Source organism: Populus alba, chromosome 6 (genome assembly GCF_005239225.2).
Source record: "Populus alba chromosome 6, ASM523922v2, whole genome shotgun sequence".
NCBI lineage: Eukaryota > Viridiplantae > Streptophyta > Magnoliopsida > Malpighiales > Salicaceae > Populus > Populus alba.
Window position 1 is genome coordinate 2,645,861 of NC_133289.1, and position 24,807 is coordinate 2,670,667.

Below are 24,807 nucleotides of genomic sequence, written 5' to 3' on the forward strand. Positions count from 1 at the left end.
ATATATATATATATATATATATATATATATATATATATATATATATATATATATATATTCAAACCATAACGACAAAAGTTATCCAAATATCATAGAATTTGGCAGCTAGGTGGTGTGAAAGCAGTGGAAGTGGTCATCCTCAATCACTCCGACCAATAATTGACTAAAAGTGTTTGTTTAGTGACAAAATGCAAGGTGTTGATAGGGATCTGTGCATCATTCTAGCTAGGCTCTGGAGCCCAAAGAGACTCTGAGTTGGATGTGTGCCATCATGTGGATCGGAAAGAGTGAGTTGTGAGTGGGATCTATATGAAGTTTCCAAGTTTGGCCCCTCCCCACAATCAACGGGCAAAAGCTTTCTATAGCTCAAGCTACAGATCCGTCGGTTGGTATTTTGAGCAACCATTTGTCTTGTTGCAGATAACCTAGTTGTAGAAAGTAGAAACTAGAGAGTGCATGTGAACAAAATAGTTGTGAAAGGTTAGAGATGATTTTCCAAGGAAGAGCCCACAATGTTGTCAGGCTTTGTCTCTAATAGTTGACCACTTACCTCCTCTCGTGATCCTCTGTGTGCTTTGTGCGGGTGTGAGATTCTTACTCTGTGGGATTAGGCAGAGTCTACAGAAATTATTTTTTCAATTTAATCCTCACATGATAGATTAGATAATCTAAAGAGCATTTGCTTTCAAGCACTAAAATAGGGTTTACCCCTACATCATCTGATAAAATACCATAGAAAGGTGTGTATCACTGCACAATTCTCAGCAGCCACTATTCTGCTCTTTCTCCAAAGCCAATCCTCTGCCTGAGAAACACAAACCGGAGCTGCCCTCAAAATCCTTATCTTCAAATGCAGCAGAAAGAGCCATGGATTGTCATTGCAGCAATTTGTGCATCTCTAATCTTTTTAACAACAGGGTCAATCTCAGAAGCTGGAAAAACTGTAGCTTTGCCGGGCCAGCCAACGGTCAGTTTTCAACAGTACGCGGGATACATAACCATTGACGAGCAGCAGAAGAGAGCCCTTTTCTACTACTTTGCTGAAGCAGAAACAGACCCAGCGACAAAGCCTCTTGTTCTATGGTTAAATGGAGGTATGAATTTCTTTCTATCGGAAATCTGCTACAAAGTTTTATGCTTTTTAAATGGTTGAGAAGAATGAAAATCCTTGCTGGGATTTGCAGGGCCTGGTTGTTCATCAATCGGAGCTGGAGCTTTTTGTGAGCATGGACCTTTCAAACCAAGTGGAGAGATATTGCTAAAAAATGATTATAGCTGGAATAAAGGTAACCTTGTAAACTTTTCTGCTTTGTCCCTTTCCATGTGAAATATGAGAGTCTGCTTTTCATGTTCTATGCAAAGTTAAAGATTCAAAGTACATAACAAAAGAGACTTAAATTTCTTTGATCTTTTTTTCCTGCAGAAGCAAATATGTTATACCTGGAATCACCTGCAGGAGTTGGCTTCTCCTACTCTGCTAATGATTCTTTCTACACCTATGTGACCGATGAGATTACAGGTTTTCATAAATTGTCAATTATAATTGATCCACACCATGATAAGTAACTGTAGATTACTAATAATAAATATGGATTTGGTTGAAGCTAAGTAATCTAAAACACTTAATTTAGTGTTTCTTTCACTTGTGCTACAATTTGTTTTTTGGTAAACTGATGACTGCCCAATTCATTTACAGCACAAGACAATCTAGTATTTCTTGAGAGATGGTTCGACGAATTCCCAGAATACAAAGGAAGAGATTTCTTCATCACAGGAGAGAGTTATGCAGGTATTTTGTTAATTTTCTGTTCATATTTTCAAGCATAGCAATTTAATGAACTCAAAGCTGCTGGATTGGCCAGCATGAAGAGAAACAGTACTAAAAGCACTCAGTAATTTTTATCAGGTCATTATGTTCCACAACTTGCAACACTTATAGTCCAATCCAAAGCAAAATTCAATCTGAAAGGAATAGCAGTAAGTGATATGAACATTTGAAATGCACATTTCCATGGGGTCTGCTGTGTAATGTCTACTGAAATTAACATGAATTTCTATGGCTGCAGATAGGAAATCCACTGCTAGAATTCAATACCGATTTTAATTCGCGTGCAGAATTTTTTTGGTCTCATGGATTGATATCAGATGATACCTATGAGATTTTCACCACGGTTTGTAACTACTCCCAAATCAGGAGACAATATCAAAGTGGCTCTCTTTCCTTACCTTGCTCTGCAGTAAATAGCCAAGTCTCGAGGGAAGTTAGTAAATATGTTGACGCCTATGATGTTACTCTTGATGTCTGTTTATCATCGATTGAATCGCAATCCCAAGTGTTAAAACAAATGGTGAGCTCTTGTTTATTTTCTTTCAGATCATACATGATTCTTCCAGAACTAAAATGGATTTGCCTAATTAGGCTTTTCTATCGTCTCCTGTGCAGGAATATACAGGGACAATAGATGTCTGTGTAGAAGATGAAACAATCAAGTACTTGAATAGAAAAGATGTACTGGAAGCTCTTCATGCTCAGCTTGTTGGAGTAGATCAATGGACGGTATGCAGTGAGTAAGGATCAAAACCCTGCATATAAGCTTTGTTCTTCCTTTCTTCTAAGTGTTCTATGAAGTTATCTCCTGCCTATTTCAAAATTCTTTTCTATTTATCATGGAGAATTCTTAATGTCTGCAACTGTGAATCTTGATACAGTGTTGTCAAATATGAGATGGAAAATCTAGAAATTTCCACAGTTCCTCTTCTTGCCAAGCTTCTCAAGTCCGGCATCCGGGTTCATGTTTACAGGTAAATTAAGCTGCATGCTACTGAATGCTCAAAATCTTAAAGTAGTAGCCATTTTAATGTACCATGCAGTATGGTAATGCTAATAACATTTTAAATTTCTCAGTGGAGATCAAGATTCAGTGATCCCACTCACTGGAACAAGGACAGTAGTGAATGGGTTAGCAAAGGAATTGGGACTAAACACAACTGTTCCTTACAGAACCTGGTTCCAGGGAAAACAGGTTAGTTAATCCTCATCACGAGCACATAATTTCAGATCTAATGATTTTAACAACAATCTAGGATAACCCCATGGGATCATGCCTTAATATTTATTCTTCACAGGTTGCTGGGTGGACACAAGTATATGGTAATATATTATCTTTTGCAACCATCAGAGGAGCATCACATGAAGCTCCATTTTCACAGCCAGAAAGATCTTTTGTTCTGTTCAATGCATTCTTGGAAGGGAAGCAACTACCACCCCCTACAGTTTACTGAACAAATTCATAAATTAGTTTCAAATCAATATTGTAAACTGTCAATTCATCACAGCAGGCATAACCATTCCTGCTTTCTGTCAAGATTTTGATTAATTCCCACTTTGTGTTGCGATCTATATTTTTGCCACAGTTCCTGCACATCCAGTGTGAGACTCAATCTCATGTCACTAAAACAATGCAAAGCGTATGTGTTTTTGGTGATGAACAAGAATGGACACACAGATACAGGACAAGGTTATCCAATGGGAGTATCTGTTATCTCATCCCATATATATACTGAAAAGATCAAAAAGATATAATTAATTTTATGAATTAACACGCAACATCTTAAATTTATGTTTTTACTAGTCATATACTTGGAACATTATATTATAATATAATTTATAGAAGTGGTTTTTGTAAACTCAATTTTATTAACCAATTTAAACTGGCATATAATGGTTTTGAGCAAGAGAAAGCATGAGGAGAAATTAGCAAGATTATAAAGGCTTAGAGCTTATTTACAAGTGAGTATATAAGTTGGGGACTGGTTTTTAGTTATCCCAATAAAAAATATAAAAAGAACAAACCTTTGAACCAATGAAATGTAAAAACCAGCCGTCCCACAGGTCAATGAAATCCAAAGAAACCCCAAAAAAAAAAAAAAAAAACAGAGAGAGAGAGAGAACTATGTTATTTCTCTTCAAATTTTGGACAACCATCATCTTGCATGGTTATTTGACACCAACCAGGAAATTGATTTTAAAAAGAATGTAGATCAACAAGTAGGTAAATACTAGTTTATACATTAAAAAAAAAAATTCTAAATATAGATCGAAAAGCTCATATATATATATATATATATATATATATATATATATATATATATATATATATATATATAAAATTAAAAAAAATCAAAAGTTATATGTTAATAAAAAACATATCATTAATATGATTAAAAATAAAACTGAAAAAAATTAAAAGACAGATATAGATCAAGATATTTAATCTTGTAAGGCGAGATATTTACTTGGTTATTGTGATATCTCACATCGGAAGTGAGCGTCTAGAGCCAAGGTTTTATAAGTAATGTCGGTCGCTAACCTGTTATATGCGTTTTCGGGCGTAAGGCTCCGAAGTGGACTTGCGTCACCAGGAACAAAATCATGAGGGCAGTAAGGTCCAAAGCGGACAATATACAGCAGGTTGAGTCGGACTATTACATTTGGTATCAGAGCCGAGGACGGCTCATCTTAAGGTGGGGGATTGTGATATCCCATATCAGAAGCGAGCATCTAGAGCCAGGACTTTATGAGAAGTATTGGTCACTGACCTATTGTACGTATTTTGGGGCATTAAGCTCAGAAGTGGGTTCACATCACCAAGAACAAAACTGTGAAGACAGTAAGTCTCAAAGCGTATAATATACGATAGGTTGGGTTGGGCTATTACAGTTATGTTATTTGAATTTTTATTATTAAAATTAATCTTTTATTCAATTAAACAATAATAGAAATAGACACATATGTTAAATTGACACAATAAAAAAATTATACAATGATACACATATTAGAAATATTATCATTATAAAAAACTATAAATGAATCTTTTCAAAAATTAAATACACATAACAACAAATCACATGGATATTAATTGAAACATAAACTTAAATATTATTTAAAAAAATACATTAAAAAATATCTTAATTAAAAAAAATAGTCTAGTTGTTGTGGCTTAACTCGTCAAACTTGTAATTCGAGTCATGGATTTAACCGAGTTTAATAATTTTTTATTTTTAGAGAAATTAGATATTTAGGGGTTGAAAATGAGTTTGTTAGGATTTTTAGAGTGTCTTGAGATGGGAAAAAAATTTTAAAAAATAATTTTTAAGATTCTAAAACTCCAATCTTAATTTTTGAATTATCAAAAGTGATAGACTAACATTGCAAAGCAAGAAGTTCTCTAATTGATTGAAAACAAAAAAATAACTAGAGTAAACTTTAATTAATACGTTGTCTCCCATTTATTTATTTATTTATTTTACTTTTTAATTAATATACCTTCTTTTATGTTTTTTTTTTTTAATGTTTAGTTAACTTTTTAAAAAAATAGTAATTAATCTTTGTAACTGTTTTTTAATTATTTTATAATGCTTTAAAAAATTATTGTAATTTCTAAAAATATGTAAAATAAAAAAACAATCAAGATTAAATATTTAGACATGCGTCTATATTTTATGAAGAATATTAGATTTTCAATTTAATATTTAATTAAATTTAAAAACTCCTTTTCAATTTATCTATTAATTTATTTTATTAAACATGAACAACTTCTTTTTATTTTTCAATTAAAAAAATCATAATATATAAAAACACATATATAACACCAACACCTTCTCTTCCTTTAGAAATTAATTTATACAAGACTGTATCTTTGTTTTTGGTAAATATGGATTGTGCAGATACGGTGATTGGCGTCTCTTCGAATTTTATAGGGTTTGCCAATGAATTAACGGTCAAGAAACTACTTTATAGCTTTTAATAAATTGAGAGGACTGAACAGTTACTTTCTTAAGATAACAGGGACTGAATTGTAAGTTACCAATCCCTGGCTTGGCCAGGGAAAAAAAACTCTCGACACTCGCAAATTCTGACAGCCGCTTCTCACCAAAAACCGAAAAATAGAAGGCCACCGCCACGGCAGCAGCCACTCTCTCTGTCTCTCCTATTTTTTTCCCCATTAATATTCCCTGCTATAAGACCTCAAGCAATCAAACAAGACTTTAACAAAATCAGACGCTGCATAAGAAAAGCCAGCCAATCCACCAACACAGCCCCCGTCAGTCCTTCCACGCGCCACCACCAACCTCAACCCTCAACCCCTTCATACACCGTCTCTGCAACAGAAACTCGCCAACCCATCAAGGGGGCTGTAACCGACGGGACCAGGGGAGAGGGCAGAAGATACCAACGTTTTGAAGAAGTTTTTCCTGGAGAAACTCAAGAACGTAGACGCAGATTAAGACGGACGAAGAAAAGCTCAAATTGGATTCTTTGGTACTAAAAGATATCAGCTCAAGTTGCTCTTCTTGGGTCCAAATCTACAAGGACTTCTAAACCAAAGTATTGTTACTGGGTTCATGAAGGCGTCTCTTTCTTGTTCAAATCTTGTGTTCCCAAATGCATGTACATAGGTAGATTGAGACATTGAAGATGCTTACTAAATTCGATGATTCTGATGAATTTCCATATTATTCTAGGATCAGATCAACTTGTTTTGCTCATTCATTAGTGTAAGTTAAAGTGCTATAGTTCTTAGAATTTGTAAATATTGAAAATCTGAGGAAATGAGTTAACGCAGCAGGGGAGGCAATGAAACATGAAAGAATATAACCATTTGATGTGCAAATGTAATGAATATGAATAACAAAAAATAATAATAAAATATTCATGACTTCTTAAAATTTAGCTAAAAAATAAAGAGCATGTATATAGATGCTATAAGCTCCAGTTAAACGATCCTGAGTTGCGGTTTAGCCCATAAAGGTGTTTTTTTGTTGTGTGTGCTCTTTAATCAATTTGCTCAGCTGGGTTTCTTCTTCTTTGTCTTGCTTAATTATAGTTAAATTTGAGTTTTCTTGTATTATTATTCGAATATTTGATGGGTTTTTGGCTCCTGGGTTTTTTTTTTTTCAACTTAATAACACTGCATGTAGCTATTTTCTTGGTAACCAATTATAGCATAAGTTTAAAAGCTTGAAACTTTGATTGTGTACATTAATTAATTCCCACTTAAGGAGGTTTAGCTAGTTTTTAAGATGTTATTTGAAGAAATATTTAAAGGGCAATGTAGATTATATGCTGTTGTTGATTGATAATTACTGGTGTAGAATTAGTAGAATGGAAGAGCAAGAAGAATTATTAGGAGGCAAAGGTGCTGGCATTAGAGTTTCAACATTTGATTATTCAGTTGAGAATCACTTTAAAGAAATGGACATGATTTCTAAGCTTTGTGGAGAAGCAGAGACTGATTCTGTAGATGAAACTGAAATTCAGTGCTTTAAGTCCTCTATCACTTTTTTAAGGTCAGTAATCCTTTTCTTTTTTTGTGTATAAACTCTACGGTAGGATACATTGGGCACCCAAAATATAATTAAATGTTGAAGTAGCATGTAATGAAAAAGTTTTGACAAAATAGCACAGTTTAAAAATGCAATATTTCAATAACATCATGGTTCAGAATCGTGAAATTTGATACATGTCGTATTTCTGAACCACGACATTCTCAAGGAGATTTTTTTGAGAAATGACTGGACATTTGATAAAACAGTTGAATAGTAGCCAAAACAGTTTGACTGTTTTGGCTACTGTAAGGTTTTGGGTCATTTTCGTGTTTTAAGCCTAAAAAGGTTTATAAAATCATAGTTTTGGTTAATCTACTTGGAATCCAGAGTAATGATCCGTTGTATTATACTCATGTATCAAATCATATACTCCTCGTCGGTAATCACAGGATGCATCTCTGTAAATGTCTTATTTCTTCGTGCATCTCACTGTAATACATAAGCACTATGCTAGTCTAACCAGTCGTAATCATCATTTTTACCCCTACGAGTAATGACGTGCAAAGCATCACTTGTATTGATATCGACTGGAATGTGATGTCTGTAGTTGAACTATCGCATTACCTGATTCAGGCATTGTAGCCTGACCATCTCAAAACATATTAGCCTTGGGCACTGCTGTTTATATATCCATCCCGCTGGTGCAAATAGCTTTGGCTACTGTCTAACTATTTTATCAAATGTTTAGCCATTTCTCAAAATGGTCTCCTTAAGAATGTCACATTTTTTAACTGCGACATTGAATCAGAGGTCGTGGTTCTGAAACTGAAATGCGACATTTAATTAATGTCGCGTTTTGAAACGCGACATGTATCAAAGGCCACAATTTTGAACCGCGACATCATTGAAATATCGCGTTTCTGAACCGCGATATCCTCAAAATGTTTTGTTTCACTAAAACTTTTTCATCCTATGCTATTTCGGCATTGAATTATATTTTGGGTGCTAATTGTCCAATTTATCCCTCTACGTTGATGGTTTGTTGTTGTTCTTGTGTTTGTGTATAACTTTTTATTTTTATTACATTTAGTGAATGGAAGCATTACAAGTATGACCTAAGAATAATTAGGTTTGCTAGTGAAACGGATAATTCACAGCAGAAATGTGTTCTCGGTGGAATAAAGCTACCACAGTTCTCATCTGCAACTGTTCCTAAGGTACTACTATAAGTGAAGGTCTGTTTTTCTTTTTTATTGTATTTTAGCCTTTTGTAGATATATGTTACGTGATTATAACATTTGTTTTACTTTGCAATCTGATTTAGGAGAGACCAGATGGTGGTGCCACTTCTCTAGAATATAGGTATAAATTGGACTTGCCTTGGTTTTCATTTGCAGCTTGTTTTGTTTTAGTTGATTGTGTTGCAAATTTTTTTGACATTCTAGGTTATATATAAATTATCTAATTTTTTTGACATTCTTCTATAGTTTTGTGTAATGCTTTTCCATTCCTGATATGTACATTTTCAAACCTCTCTCTTTCCATCTTGTTGCAGCAAAGACTTTGTGATTTATGTTGGAGGGTCTGTTTGGGCATTGGATTGGTGTCCTAGAGTTCACGAAAGGCCTGACAATCATATCAAACGCTAGGTTTTCTCTCCTCTCCTTCTTAATGCCTTCATTTTTATGGTTGTGGAGATGAATTCTTAATTAATTACTTGACCTCTTATTGATGGGTTGCTCATGTATGTGAGCCTAATATTCAGATAACATTTCTTTACAAGGTCATGGAATCACTTACATGGACATGCGAACATATAGAGTATAGCCTGGGAAATTCATCCAATTCACACCTCTAACTTCCTGAAGAATGTTTTATTCCAAGCATGAGGCAGAAAACATCAATTAAAGAAACTGCAAGTCTCAGTTATCTTTGAGCAAATTTATAAATTATTGGAAGTAGCTTTATATATTGAAATAGATTGCTGGATTTGGTAAATCTGCTTTCATTTAGATACTTCAGATTGGTGTCATAGTGCTTAATCAACTATAAAATGTCAATTATTAAACTAAAACAAGGTTGCCCCTGTGCGATCCATTGCTTGACTATATTTTCCTTGTCAATCTTTTATCTCCTCCATAAGTTTTGGATTCTTTTCTTTGGGATACCCTTTGACTTGATTCCTTTGTCAATTTTTGTACTTTATTGCTATTTCTGCCCATCCTCCTGAATCTTACTATCACAAGATAGGTGTTCCACTTACTGGCAGAGGCATCATCCAGATATGGTGTGTTTTAAATGTTGGTGTAGATGAGGAAGCACCTCCAATGAAGAACTCAAAACTGGGAGCTGGAAACAATAGATCCAAGATGGACAATTCAGTTGAATTAAACAGGCTAAAACGAAGACCTAGAAAAAAAGACAATAGAAGAATCATCCAGTAATGAAGCCACAAAGGCTTTAGTTAAGATGCCAAAAGGAAGACCTAGAAAAAGGCCAAGAGAAGAATCACCTAGTAATGAAGCCATGGCAGAGATTTCATCTAAGAGGCCAAAAGGAAGACCTAGAAAAAAGCCAATTGAAGAATCACCCAGTAATGAAGCCACGAAGGAGATTTTAGCTCTAGTTAATGAAGCCACAAAGGAGAATTTAGCTCAAGTTAAGAGGCCACGAGGACAACCTAGAAAGAACCCAACAAATGATACTCTTGATAATTTGGATAGCAGCAACCAATATGTCCAAGCTCTTGCTATTGAATACCCACACAAGATTCACCTGGACTTCTTGCTATAGAAGGTATTTCTCAAAACATCCTAGATGAGGCCAAGCATAAACACAAGTTGAAAGAACAAAAAACTTCAACCAAAAAGCTATCTGATTGTAATCAAATCTTAAAACTACCGCACAAAGTAGAAGATTGAAAAGTAAGGCAAGGAAGGGAAGTAATTATGATGGTGTGGGTTGTCCACTGTTATTGACTCATAATGAAGATGATAATGTTTCTTTGGATATCAACTCCACTTCAACTGTAAACTACCAAACACATGAGAATTCTGGACTCAACACTGCAATGCCACCTTATGGTTCTGATAATGTTTCTTTGGATATCAACTCCACTTCTTCCATTCCAAAGGATGCTGATTTGCCAGGAGTTGTATTATGCCTTCCTCACAATGGAAAAGTTGCATGGGATGTCAAATGGCGGCCTTGTAATGCACCCCATTCCAAATACCAGCATCGCATGGGCTATCTTGCTGTCTTGCTAGGAAATAGATCTTTGGAAGTGTAAGTCATCTTCTTCACATGGATTAGTGTGAGATAATATTCATAGAAAGGAAGGATTGGCGCTTCTATAATGACCAATAGTTCTAGCATTTTCAGATATGATTAATAGAAGGAATTGATCATATCTAATCATGTTGAGTTATAGACTGAAAAACATAAATGCTGATGATTTCTTGGAAAACTGTAAGGAGACTTTTACACCTGGAATGTTGCAAATTGAAGAAATGCAAACATAGTGTGGTCATTTGAGCGTGGGGGGATGGGTGGGGGTTTGGGGATGAGAAGTGGTTAGGAAACATATAATTTCATTTGCCCATTATTCCTTTTTTTATCTTTTGCTCCTCAGCATGCCCATAATGTAACTCTTGCTATAAGTCTCCTAAATTCTAGGTGTTGCTTTTAATTTTAGGCATAAATTAATTATCATTGTGATACTGTTGACAATTCCACCTGTCAAATGCAGATGGGATGTTCCTCTCCCCTATGCTATGAAATCTGTTTGTTCTTCTTCTAATGGAGAAGGCACAGATCCTCGCTTTGTCAAGCTAAAGCCAGTATTCAGATGTTCAACTCTGAAGTGTGGAGGTATACAGAGGTAACATTGTTGATATCTTCTATGCTCTTTATATTTATATGAAGTACTACTGGAATTTAAGGAGATTGTAGAATATACTTAGGCTTTCTTTTTAACAGGGCTATCTGATATGTAGCTTAGAAACCCCTTTTCGTAGAAATTCTAACCTGGAGAGTTCACTTTCACATGGTATGATTTGGTTTGCAGTATATGGTGGAACCCAAGTGTACCCTTGTACCATGTTTGTATGAGTGGAGAAAAGTAAATTCATTTTTTCTAAAGGAGGAAGAACAATAATAGAACGAATGAAAGGACTGCCACTAAAGTATTTTTCATCCTTGTCTGTATATGTCACATAAAGGAATTTGACATTCGGGGTTTTGTGGATTTTGAAGTGATGTATATAGTTGAATAGAATGATTGATGAAGATCTTTCATCATTGAATTCCAAATTCACCTAACTCAGATTGTTGAAGAGCTGTCATTAATTATAGAGCCTTTTGCTCATTGATCATATTTTTTGCTGTGCGCTTTATTATTATTTTGTTTCTAATTTCTTTTTTTCAAATTCTTATACAGCATCCCTTTGGCAGTAGAGTGGTAAACTTTACACCCTCATGATTACTTACTTGCTGGATGCCATGCTGGAACTGTAATATATCAATCATCTTGTTGTTTATGCTGTTATTAATTTAATTGTCTGCCGTGGTTTGGGATAAAGTCTAATTGAGTTGTTGCCTTTCATCACCTCATTTTCAGGTTGCTTTGTGGAAATTCTCTGCAAATGGTGCATCTGGTAATAACTAATCAGTCTAATGACTTTCATGTTTTTGTTCTTTCTGTGTGAATTATGTGGATACAGTTTATGTCATGTTAAATTTGGTTGGAGTTCTGATCTAAATTGATTGATCATTCCATTTTTTTCCCTTTGTTAATCTTCAGATACAAGGCCTTTGCTTTGTTTCAGCTCAGATACAGTTACTATTAGAGCAATCACATGGGTCCCATCTGAAAGGTTAGTGATGTCAGATGTCTCAGTCTGTTACTTTTCTAGCTGTATGTTTGATTTATCTCTGATATTTTGATGCACATTTTCACTTTTTTTTTATTAGATCTGAAGATTTATAATCCTGCTACTTTGGCAATGGCATGTCCCTTGCCTTTAAAATTTCTGTGTTGTCAATAATCATCCAAAAATTTTCTCGTGTATAATGCTATTTTAACTGTAAAGGGATGCATGGAAACTTTTAAGATGTTTATTTCAAAGAAATTGTACTGGCCAAAGTTCTCATTTCTTTTGCTTATAATTAAGATATAAAATATGCTGCCTTCAAACTTTTTTCCAGTGACCAAGGGAGTCCAAATCTTTTCCTCACTGCCGGACATTGGGGCCTGAAGTTTTGTGACATACAGTAAGTGTGATTTATTTGTTATCACAATTACATGGTATTATTTTGATATCGCTGTTTGCATGTTCCATTTATATACAAATTCTTAATTGCTCAGTTTGCTTCAGATGAACTTATGGGTATGTAATTTTGTATGGAACTTTCAAGAATATGATTTGAATGTTTAATAGAACTACCATGACTGCCTTTTATCCTTGCCCTGGAGTAGACAGACTATAATGCACACCAGTACCACTATGTGCTGTAGCTTTGGGTGACTGGACTGAGAGCATAACATGGCTTCAAGTTCAAAAAACTTGGAGACCATTTTCCTTAATGCTTGCACCAGATTTTCATGAACTTTTGTGAAAAATGTTTATAGAGTAACAAGCCTCTGAAGAGGTGGAGCATAGTTTTTTTTATGAGCTTGTTCTATTATCTTGTGACGATATTCTCTGGTTCCTTTGTGTCTGGAGTTATCACTGGTATAATCACAGCATAAAAAACTCCTATAAACAAAACATTGATATGCATTTTGCAGTCAGAGTGGTATATTTCCATGAATTTTGCATCATTGTGATATTGGGATTTAGAGTTGAGCATCATCATATGCCCTTATCATACTTGTCATCTTTATTTGTGGTTGTATTTTTTTGAGAGGCCATTCTCTAATATCCATTTGTCCTCTGGGATTAAGAAAAACTGATCAGGGTGCCTCATGTGTCATGCTCCTCTTTCATATATATAAACATTTCCCTTTTGTCTGGCTTCTCATCTCAACATTAATGGCCAGGAACTCTTTTATAGGTGGTAGAAAAAGACACCTGAGAGTTGAATTTACTTCATCAGTTTTCCATGTGGAATACTTTTGCATATGTTGGCTGTATGTATCATGTAACATTGTTGTGTTTTCAGAACAGGAGGAAGTTCTCAATCCCTATTTTACTTCAATTATGGAATGAGGAAATCAATTCCATTTGTATTTTTAAAAAAAAAAAAATAGTTGCTGTATAACTAAGCTTCTGAACAATTGCAGTGATTCATTCCGACCTTTGTGGGACCTTCATCCAGTGCCAAAACTCATATATAGCCTGGATTGGCTGCCAGATCCAAGGTGTTGCATTATTTTAATTGAATAAATCACAGGTTGGGGATTTTATTGATGAGTTTATTCACTTGTATTGAGCCTTTAATTGTTTACATTTTCAGATGTATAATTTTATCCTTTAATGACACAATGAGACGACTCAGTTTGGCAAAGGCTGCGAATGATACTGCTGTCAATGGACAACCTTCTGTTGGACCAAAACAACTAGGGATGCACTTTTTTAATTGTTCTTCCTTTGCTATCTGGAGCATTCAACTGTCAAGGCTTACAGGCACTCTTGTGTTGTCATTTGCTTTAGTATTGAAATGATGCAATTTCATTAATCGCTTAATCAAAATTGGGCGACAAAACTATAGGTGGTATACTGCATTTTCTTCCCTCAGGTTTTTATCATCTTCTTACAGCATTTGTGACTGATGTTGCCTATGCAAGGTTATTTGATTGTTGCATCCTGGGATCCTCTCTTCTACAAAACTATTGTCTTTATCAATATTTTGATTGGTCCGGTTGTTCAGCAACCTGACAGGCCTACATCAATGGAATTAATTTATGGTTAATGCATAAATAAGTCCCTCTCAAGTATCGAACTTCAAAATGGCTCCTCCGGGATTATTTGATCCTGTCTACCATTCTATTTCTGTTGTTTGTAGCAAATAAACCTAGTTGGAGAAGAAAGTGATCCCATATGTCAGCTGACTAATAATACCCTTTAAGACTATGAGGTGTCCAAATGAATGCCAGATGATTTGTTGAGCTGTTGATTTGAGAAAAAAATTGAACTAATGGGACAAGCTTCTAGTTTTGCAAATGGGCCGTCTACATCCTCCAGTCAGGTCAGCTCTGCTGGAGAAACAGGGTCTCACTTCATTGTCCTCCACTTTTCTTGAAAACTTTTTTTGTAGTGACACATAGTAACTTGGGTATTTCTTTGGTGGAATTAACAATCTGTCTTCCATTGCATATAACTACAATCGGATCAATCGAAAATGCTTCTTATTATTTGTTGTCCTAGCTGTATCAACCTTTTCATAATTCCATTTTTTTTCTTAATTGACAGGCATGGTTGCATATTGCAGTGCAGATGGTACTGTTTGCCGCTTCCAGGTATGATTTATTTCTCCAATGTGATACACTCCTACATAACATCCATGTGACATCCATGGACCTGTTCTCTTGCACTTGTTAATGCTGAGTGCTAAGAGGGTGGAACCACATTGCATCATGAATTTAATTTGGCAGGAGTCTGGCTCATTGGTGTGAACAAGAATTATTTAGTAGCATACCTGTTTTACATGTCTTGAGCATGTTTGCAAAATTTTGTTTGAATTACTTACACGAGTGACGTGAAGGATCAGCATCCAAACACATTCTTGATAGATCTTTGCATGAATAATTGAGACAACTAAAGTCTGTGTCTGATACTTTGATGCTACTCTTTTACCAAACAATTCGTGGTAGAGTTTGAATAATTATATATGTGGATGCCCACATCTGTACGTCTGGCCTGCTTCAGAGCATTTGCTAAAGCTTATATAGTGTTGCTTTCATAATCAGCTCACAACCAAAGTAGTGGAGAAAGATCCATCGAAAAATAGGGCCCCACATTTTGCTCGTGGGTCCTTGAGTGAGGATGAATCAGCCATTGTAGTTGGCACTCCATTACCAGATGCTCCTTTACCTTTGAAGAGGCCGGTTAACGATGTTGGGAACAATCCAAAATCCAAGCAGTCCTTGTCTGTGTCAAACAAGGCCGCAAAAATCGCAACTTCAGATGATCAACCGTTAGGTAACTGCAAAATTTCCACCCCTATATTCTTCTTCTTAGCTTTGGTTTTCTTCTCTCTTTTGATCACCAAGTTTGTCAAACTTGTTGGTGCTATGGTGATGATCCAGGTATGTATGATGGATCAGATGAAACATTGATAGCTTCAAAAAGCAAAAAGAAAACAAAATCTAAAAGTGGGAGTAAGAAACAGGAAGGAGAAGATCAGACATTGACATGCAGCGATGACGAGCAAGATGACAAAAAGAAAGGAAGAGGGAAGGAGGGAGCTGGGAATGTAACTGAAAGTATCCCACCAAAAATTGTTGCAATGCATAGAGTTAGATGGAATATGAACAAAGGTAGTGAGAGATGGCTGCTGTGCTCCGGAGGAGCAGCCGGAATCGTACGGTGTCAAGAAATCAAAATGTCTGATATTGATATATGCCTGGCTAGGAAGAGATAGCAGCCAGAAAAACGTCAATCATATTCTATGGATATTTAATGTTATTCTCCACAGATTTGGCCTTAAAAAAAAAGGTATAATTAAGAATTCTTGAGAAGAATAATTGAAACAAATTCCTTGCTGTTAATCGCCAATAAATAATATTAAATCAGAGAATAATCTGCAATTCCTCCCATAAACGATAGGTCATGAACGGAATTCTGGTCGGCGATTAATTGGGAAAGGAATCTGTAATAAATTGAGAAATCATCACTTTGTGGAGCTCGTGAGATAAAGGCAAATATTGAGAAAAATAGCTTTCTCCAAAAATCTTTAATTAATCGCCAATACAATGTTAATCGTAAGTGACGCGAGATAATCGGAATCCAAGTGCCGATTAATCGTTGAATTCTGGCTAACTCCTGGCCTATTCATCGGGAAAAAGGCACTACTTCCTCACCAATTACTCGGGTCGTCAATTCCTCCCAAATTAATCGTTAAATACTCGTAATCCCCTTATCAACTACTCAGGGTTTCTGCAGGATTTCCATTTGCGCATCGTTAAATACTCATTGATTCCTCGCCAATCAATAGCGATTTTCTTCTTAAATTCATCGCGAATTCCTCGTAAATTAATCGGTAAAAAATTATTCATTCATATCCAATTAAACATTTATTGATCGGGAAATACTCGGATTTTCTCAAATCAGGGCTTTTGATGGAATTCATTAATTAGAATCTTCCTGTAAAATCGGACATCTAAATTAAATATTCGTCAAACAATCAAGAACTAATTGTTAGATGTTTATCTCTCCCGACAACTCTCTAAACTAATTGTTCCACGAGATTATTTGGTTTGATGATGGGAAAAAAATTATTTCTACAAATTGTCCCCAATTTTTTTTTTATTCAATGATTATTTGGTTTCATGATGAGAGAAAAAATTATCTTTTTTCTTTCTTTCTCTCTCTCTCTCTCTTTCTTTTTAGTTAAAGTGAGCGTAAAGATTTTAGTAAGCATGTCACCTATAACACCAGGAAAATCTTTCTTTTTTATAAACATTAGCATGGAAATTTAATGATGAGCAAAGATATTTGGAATGAATATAACTTTTTTATCTTTATAATGTTATAATCTTGGTGTTGCATGTAGATCGATGATCAAACATCTTCTAGATTTTGTGAAAACTTCAATTAAGCATTAATCTTTGGAAATGATTCAAAATTATTCCTAATCAGTATGATTATGCACAATTAATAATTCTCAATCTCCTTGCTAAATGCTTGAGGTTCAAGATATATATGATTGTGCAAAAAAAAAAATTACGAAGAAAAAAATAAATAAAGGATCGAGGCCTTGAAGAAGAACAGGATTATTCAGACAGCTTGACTAATTATGATTAAGTTGACCACCTTAAATCTAAGTTAAATTTAGCCCTACAACAAGATTATGACTAATGATTGTCATCAATGGAAGAAATCCATCTTTGATATGATCTGCTAGTGACCTCACGCTCGCTTAAACATGATGCTATTTTAGGTGGACAAACATTGAAGGTAATAATTAGTGCGAACCAAAATATTAGTAAAGTAATTAACTATATTTACATGTTGATAACGTATTTAATGTTCGTAATTGATTTATCCTAGATCAAAACATCAATGTCACACCCACTAATATAGGGATTTTCACTTTTTAGTTGTCAATTCATGACTTAATTATGAGCTTAAAAAAATTGGTTGTTGACAATCTTGCCATTTACAAAACTTATATTTTAGAATTTTATTTGATTGTTTAAGTTTTGAGTTGAATTGTTTTTTATATGATATTAGAGTTTTGGTTAACTAAATGGTTAGGAAGAAATTTTAAGAAATTAAATATTATCTTTATAATTTTATTTTTCATATCTAGTTTAGAAATCCCTATATCAATTCCATAATTATTTCTTAGGATTTTTCTTTTTTAAGTATTACGATTTGGATCTAGGACTAGTATAAATGGGGTTGTTTAACTTATATTTTCAGCTGTGAAAAATAAATAAAATTAAGTATTTTAGTATCTCATTATATTTATTGGTTTATTTGGTCTTTTAAGGTTTTGTCTTGTAACAAATCTCATGGATTTTTGAGAGTTTTAACTTGTAACAAACATCATTATCTATTCACTTTTCAGCTATGTCAGGTTGTATTAAAGCCAAATAATTCCTAGTGCTCTATCTTGGTGATATTAATCTTATTTATTAGTTTAAATTTTTTAAGGTAAGATGATTCTTTAATATTAGCCCTTTATTATGTAGTATATACTAAATTTCTAGCTCGCACTCCACCACGGGGAGGGCAAAAAAAAAATTTCAACATAAAAAAAGATGCTAAGAAAACAAAATTTGGGACCTGGGTCATTGGTTTAGTTGATAATTTAAATAATATAATTAAAAAAAATATAACAACAATAAATAAACTATTAAAAAAATGACAAAGAAAAAAAGGTAAAAAGAACTTATTCTAAGTTTACTAGATTATGAAATAACTCAATGATGAAAGATGAAACTAAAAAAAAAAAAAACAAAAAATGTATTTAAATCAGGTTAACTCGCAAACTTTGCAACCATAGAAATAAAATTGAGATAGTCTTATGGAAAGAAACACGAGAAAAAAAATTGAAGACCAATTCCTAATAAATCAAATATGATCATGATAACTTCAAAAAAATGAGAAAAAGGTGAATCTCAATTTCTAGCAAATAAAATGTTGAAAGAAGAAAAATAATAAGAAATTATAATTAAAAAAGATGCAAAATCTATGACCTTATTGTGATACCATATTTATCGCGTTCAAAACAAAATTGAATAAAATCATGAAACTTAATTATTGAACAACTCAATGTTGAAGTGAAAAATTTTAAAAAAATGAAAAACAAATATGAGTCAACTCAGGTTAACTCACAAACCTCACAATCATGATCATAAGATTGATATAACCCAATATAAAATAAGAAAAAAAAAGTATGAGAACCAATTTTTAAAAATCAAATATTGAAAAATAAAATTGAAATAAATTAATTTAGAAAAGGGACTAAAAAAATCAATTCGCGTCAACCTTTGAAACAGAGTGACTTTAGTCATGAACCAAGACTAACCTTGTAGCAATGAGAAATATCTAAGTCAATATTAGCTTTAAAAAAGAGAAAAAAACCCAAGTCAACCTAAGCAAACCTTATAATCCTAGTCTAATCTCTAAAACTTACAATCCATGAAATTCTTGAACCGACTTCAATTAAGAAACTTAATTCCCAACTAATTTAATTTGTAAGGATAAAATCATGAAAAAATATCAATTTTAAAAAAACTTACCAAAGAAAAAAATATATCACTATAAAAAATAGGGATCAAATTTGATAGGGAAAAAAAAATCATGGATGATGAAATTATATTAAAAAGAAACCCTATAAAATGATCTCACATAAAATAAATAGCAATCAAAAGAATAAGGATCAAATTTGAAACATAAAAAGTTAAAAGGGGTAAAATTAACATATATATATATATATTATATATATATATAGCCTATTAAAAATAAAGAAAAATAGTAATCAAAAGAATAGGTACGAAATATAAATTTTTAAAAAATAAAAGTAGGGAAAAAATAAAAAAAATATTTGTAATTTCATGGCTTATTCAAAATTTAAAAAATATCATTCAAAAGAATGATGACCAAATGTGAAGGAAAAAAAAATTAAAGCTGGCTGATCTAAAATTTTAAAGGGGTTACTGCTAAATTTAAGGAGGGGAGAGAAGAAGAAGAAGAAAAAAATAGTCACTTGAGTAAAACTTGAGACGCGTTTGGGGCACACACTACCCTATAGCATCGAGGGCATCAATATCATTCAAACACCATCATTGAAGGTGGTGTTTAGTGGGCGAAAAGCCCCACATGCGCCATCCACACACGCTAATAGATCTTGTTTAATAATATTTAATATAGGTAAATTACAATTATACCCTTGAGTAACCTTCAAATCTATAATAAAATCAATGTAAAATAACAAAAAAAGGGACCTGCGAGAGAGTAATATTGATTTTATCTTAAAGGGCATCAAAGTAATTACATCATTTTTAAAAAAAAATAAAAGACCAAAACACCCTTGAGTAATAGGCATTATATTATTTTAGTTGAGGGTTAAATTAGTAATTTTACTATATAATAAAAAATAAAATAATTAATCTATCCCCATATAATTTTTAAAAGACAATTATGTCATGGTAAAAAGATTATCTTACCATCAATGCTTAGTTCAAGGTTTTTTTAATATCGAGAGCAATTTTGTCATTTTATTATTATAATAAATAGTGAAATGGCTATTTAGCTACAATAACTTTTCCATTCTCTTTTAATTTATTTTTTAAACTTAACTTGGCACTAATGGTCATCATAACCCTCGATAAAGTTTTAGGATTCATACTATGTGCCACCATGTCAATGTCTATAATTCAATTAGGCCTGACATTTCTTTTCCAGTGCCAACAAAATTAATTTCCATGACCTTAAAGTATATGAAATGAAATAGATAATTACTAGTTTACAACTCGCATTATATTATAGGTTAGATTTAAAAAATTAAACATAACAACAAATATTTAGGCCGTAAAGAACTATTTTGTATTTTTATTAAACTTAACATAGTGAATTAACCTTGAAATTTCTAAATTCAATTTCTTGCCTAACTCAAGTTTAAAATTAAATTGTAGAAGTTTTTTCGATGTGACCCAGTTAACTTGGTTAATCCAAGGCATCTTAACTAACCAATAAAAAAAATTTGAGGATAAAATTTAGGAAAAAAAAACAATGAAATTAACAGTGGTTTCCTAGAAAGTGCATTATTTTTTTACATTTAGACAGTGTCATGAAAAATAATTTTCAATGTTTGGTTATATAATAGAAAATAAGGTGGAAATTAACTTATTAATATTTTAATTTATTTTTAAAAATTTATTAAAAGAATAAGGATCAAAATATGACATATAAAAAGGTTGAAAGAAGATGAAATTGAAAAAAATTCTAATTTCATTAATTATTCCAAATAAAACAAATAGCAATAAAAAGAATAGAGACCAAATATGATAGATAAAAAAAAATTAATTAAAAGAAGTATAAGAGACAAACAAATAGCAGTCAAAGGAATAAAAATCAAAGTTAATATAAAAATCAAATTAAATAAAATTCTAAATGATAAAATTAAAAATAAAATAAAATAAAATGATTCAAAACAAAATATCCATCAATCAAAATATTGGGGATCAAATTTGATATAATCAACAAATAACATGATATTTTTAAAATTTTTACAACTTTTTGAAACTGTACTTTGTCCAAAATAAAAGAAAAATATTTTTTTTGAAAATCAAGTTAAATTTTACTTTGACTATAAAATGTTTTTTATTAATCAATTTTTCTAATAGTAAATAAACATAAGGAAGTTAAGTAAGTTGTTTTTGAAAAATCATTTTTCATAAAAGAAAAAAAAAAAAGGAAGAAGAAGAAGCCTACGATTCACAATTTGAATCCCATTTGAAGATCACATGATCTAATGAATTATTATTATTTTTTGAAGTTTTTTTAATATTTAATGTGCTTTGCAAAGATATCTACCGAAATAAAAGGGGATCCAAAATTTAGAAAGACAAAAAAATTACGGGAGAGACTTTGGGAAATTTTACTCACCCAGAAGAACTACTGCTTGTTATTCCTCTCTTGAATTTCACCAATGAGATTTGATCCTATTTTCGTCCTAAACCTTAAGAAAAAAAAAGAAAAAAAAAAAAAAAAAAGAAGGGAGATAGACACATATCTAGCAAATCATGGAGCGGCCCTATAACATGACTGGTTTGTGCAACACAAAAGTGAGAAAACAGGTTAGGGTAAACAGAGACACAACAGATGTGAAAGAGAGAAATGTCTGTGTGTTAAAGCAAGTTCTGTATGGGCTCTATAAACATAATTAGGCATTAAAGAGGGTAGCCCATGATGAGAGATTTCATGTACAAGTCATTTTCCTATAATGATAGGAGCAAGACTTTGACCAGAGGGGAGGGCAATATTGCAGGATGAAAAGACCTTATATAGTTGCTTGCTTAGCAATATATTCTTTGCCCTAATCATGTCTCATGTACTCATAATTAATCACATTCTTCTTTTGAAGGATTTGATCTTTGCTTCTTGCCATACAAGGAGATGCACCAGCTCAAACCTTCAGGCTTTGAGAAGTGGTGGGTCTTAAAGTATATGATTTTAATTTTGCCACCTTCCTTCCTTCCTCCTTTCTTTTGAAGAGACGACTGTAAACCAATTAAATGACAAACAACACCATATATTTGTGAGAAGAGAAGGTCGAAGGGTGTATAGTGCATTGAGTTGTCAAATCCATTGTTGTAAAACCTGAATTGGCCAGCTGATTGGCTTGGAATCTGGCTAATCTAGAATTTAGATTTGTTTAGGTTGAACAAAAAATAATAATAAAAAAAAAACCCAACTAACTTGATCAAACAATTTATTTGATCTGTTGATCTGATTAGCCTCAATAATACCTAATCAAAACTTGATTTTTAATTCGTTGAGTTTAAAAAAATAATAATAATTAAAATGATGTTATTTTAATTTAAAAATAAAATGAAATACTCAAACTTTATCCATCATCGACCCCTATTCAAGTTTTACAATGATCAAAAAATGTGCTCCCGTGCTTCATTCAATAGTACTGAATGCATTTGGTGTATGTGCACTTTTGTGTACATGCATGCCAAAATACCTATATCAAATCACATTTGAAAATGACATCCATGATAAAGGTACCATCCTTAAATTATATTCTATGTATTTAATATAATAATTAAAAAAAACTAAAACTGCTCAGTGAATTCCAGTAGATTGTGTCTAAAATCACTGTGGATTCCTGTGCTATTTTTACTGTGGATTCACAGTATTTATCAGAAAGAGTTTTATTCACACTATGGATTCCTATGCTATTTTTACTGTGGATTCAAATTATTTATCGGGGAGAGTTTTATTCATTCTCGCGATAAGTTCTGGCCTTTTTAATTTTGTTAGTTTTGGTGGCTACTAGGCAAGCTCCTTGCCATATTTCTTCCTGTCTTTTTTTTACAGTTTACAGCTTTCCCATTTCTTTCTTTTTGCACCAGAGAATGCCTTAGAGATTAGAAATATTCAGTTTATAGTTTACAGCATTTCTGTCTTCTTTTTCTTTTTTTTCTTTTTTCTTTTTTCTTTTAGGCTGTTTTTTTTTTTTCTTTTCTTCTTTTTTTTAAGTGTTTCTTTTCTTTGCTTTTTCTAATTTTTTTTTTGTTAATGTTAAATTTTTTTTTTATTTAGTTATCAAATGTTCATGATACAGGTTTTGGTTTTAATGGGTTAATCCGGATTTTTTTTCTGGTTTTTATTTTTAATTAATTTTTTCGAGTGCAATCCACAATAAAACACTTAACTGTTTTTTTTTTTTTTGCTTTGTTTTTTAAGTTGTTTTTTTTTTCTTTTTCTTTTTTTTTGCTTTTTTCTATGTTTTTTTTAAGCTGTTTTGTTTTCTTTGTTTTTTATAATGAATATTTTTTTGTTAATGTTAAATTTTTTTCTATTTAGTTATCAAACTTTCATTACATAGGTTTCGGGTTTAACACGTTAACCCAGATTTTTTTCTAGTTTTTTTTAATTAATTTTTTTGTTTAATTTAGTTTGTTAATGTTAAAATTTTTTCTATTTAGTTATTAAACTTTCATGATATGAATTCCAGGTTTGATGGGTTAACCCAGCTAATTCTGGGTTAACCTGTAAATTTTTTTTTCCTCTTCAGTTATTAAACTTTCATGACACGAATCCCAGATTTGACGGGTTAACTAAGTTTAAAGGGTTAACCCAGTTAATTTAGATTTTTTTCTCTTTTTTTCTTCATTAGTTTTTTTCTTCATGTAAGCTTTTCTTTCTTTGTTTTTTTTAATTAATATTTTTTTTGTTTAGTGTTTTTGTTTTTTTTTTTTTTGCTTTTTGCTTTTTTTTTTTTGCTTTTTAATTATTTTTTAAAAATTTAGTTTGTTAATATTAAGTTGTTTTCTATTTAGTTATCAAACTTTCATGACACGAATCCTAGGTTTGACGGATTAACCTGGTTTGACGGGTTAACCCAGTTAATTTAGTTTTTTTTTCTTCATTAGTTTTTTTCTTCCTATAATTTTTTTTCCTTTTCTTTTTTTCTTTTTAATTAACCTTTTTTTTGTTCATTTTATTTTATTAATGTTAATTTTTTTCTATTTAGTTATCACATTCTTATAACACGAATCTTAGGTATGACAGGTTAACCTGATTTGGTGGGCTGACCCAGTTGATTCATATTTTTTTTTTCTTTATTGGTTTTTTCTTCCAATTTCATCTTTAAATATTGTAATTAACTATAACTAAAAGACATCAATCTTTTTTCTTTTAATTTTATGACACGAATCCCAGGTTTGACGGGTTAAACCAGTTAATTAAGATTTTTTTTTTTAAGTAGTTTTTTTTTTCAATTTCATTTTTTAATATCGATTTGATTAAGAATTAAACTTTATGTTTTGTTTTTTTTCATGAGGGATTTTACTGTACCTCTCCTTGCAAAGCACTATTCATCGGAATAATACTTTGCTTTATTGTTTGTTTTTTTCAATTAATCTTTTTTTTAATTTCATTATGTAATATTAATTTTTTTTCCTTTTTAATTATCACCTTTTTATAATAAAAACTTACAACCAGACTCATATCAAAGGCTTCGGGTTTGATGTTACAACCAAACTCACTTAAACTTAGGTCATGCAAGTTTATTATTATTATTATTAATTATTATATTATAAATATAACTTTTGGATCAGGAGTAACAAAAAGA

At 32.2% G+C, this 24,807-nt stretch overlaps 1 protein-coding gene and 1 pseudogene across 1 annotated transcript; both read left to right on the forward strand.

Annotated features, from left to right (window-relative positions):
- The first annotated feature begins 327 nt into the window (after positions 1-327).
- On the forward strand, positions 328-3,422 carry LOC118053022 (serine carboxypeptidase-like 45). The gene is made up of 10 exons (XM_035064143.2): positions 328-1,094; positions 1,185-1,286; positions 1,424-1,519; positions 1,697-1,789; positions 1,907-1,977; positions 2,067-2,348; positions 2,444-2,568; positions 2,710-2,802; positions 2,906-3,023; positions 3,127-3,422. Exons 1-10 carry the CDS (start codon positions 851-853, stop codon positions 3,280-3,282), a joined length of 1,380 nt encoding a protein of 459 aa, XP_034920034.1. The 5' UTR covers positions 328-850; the 3' UTR covers positions 3,283-3,422.
- A 2,475-nt stretch (positions 3,423-5,897) lies between these two features.
- LOC118053024 (uncharacterized) lies at positions 5,898-16,039 on the forward strand (annotated as a pseudogene).
- The last annotated feature ends 8,768 nt before the right edge of the window (positions 16,040-24,807 follow it).

Bases quoted from the DNA above. Each gene is read 5' to 3' on its own strand.
- LOC118053022 (XM_035064143.2), top strand. From the start codon at position 851: ATGCAGCAGAAAGAGCCATGGATTGTCATTGCAGCAATTTGTGCATCT. The intron at 1,287-1,423 runs GTAACCTTGTAA...TTTTTCCTGCAG, and splicing joins TGATTATAGCTGGAATAAAG to AAGCAAATATGTTATACCTG. The intron at 1,790-1,906 runs GTATTTTGTTAA...AATTTTTATCAG, and splicing joins CACAGGAGAGAGTTATGCAG to GTCATTATGTTCCACAACTT.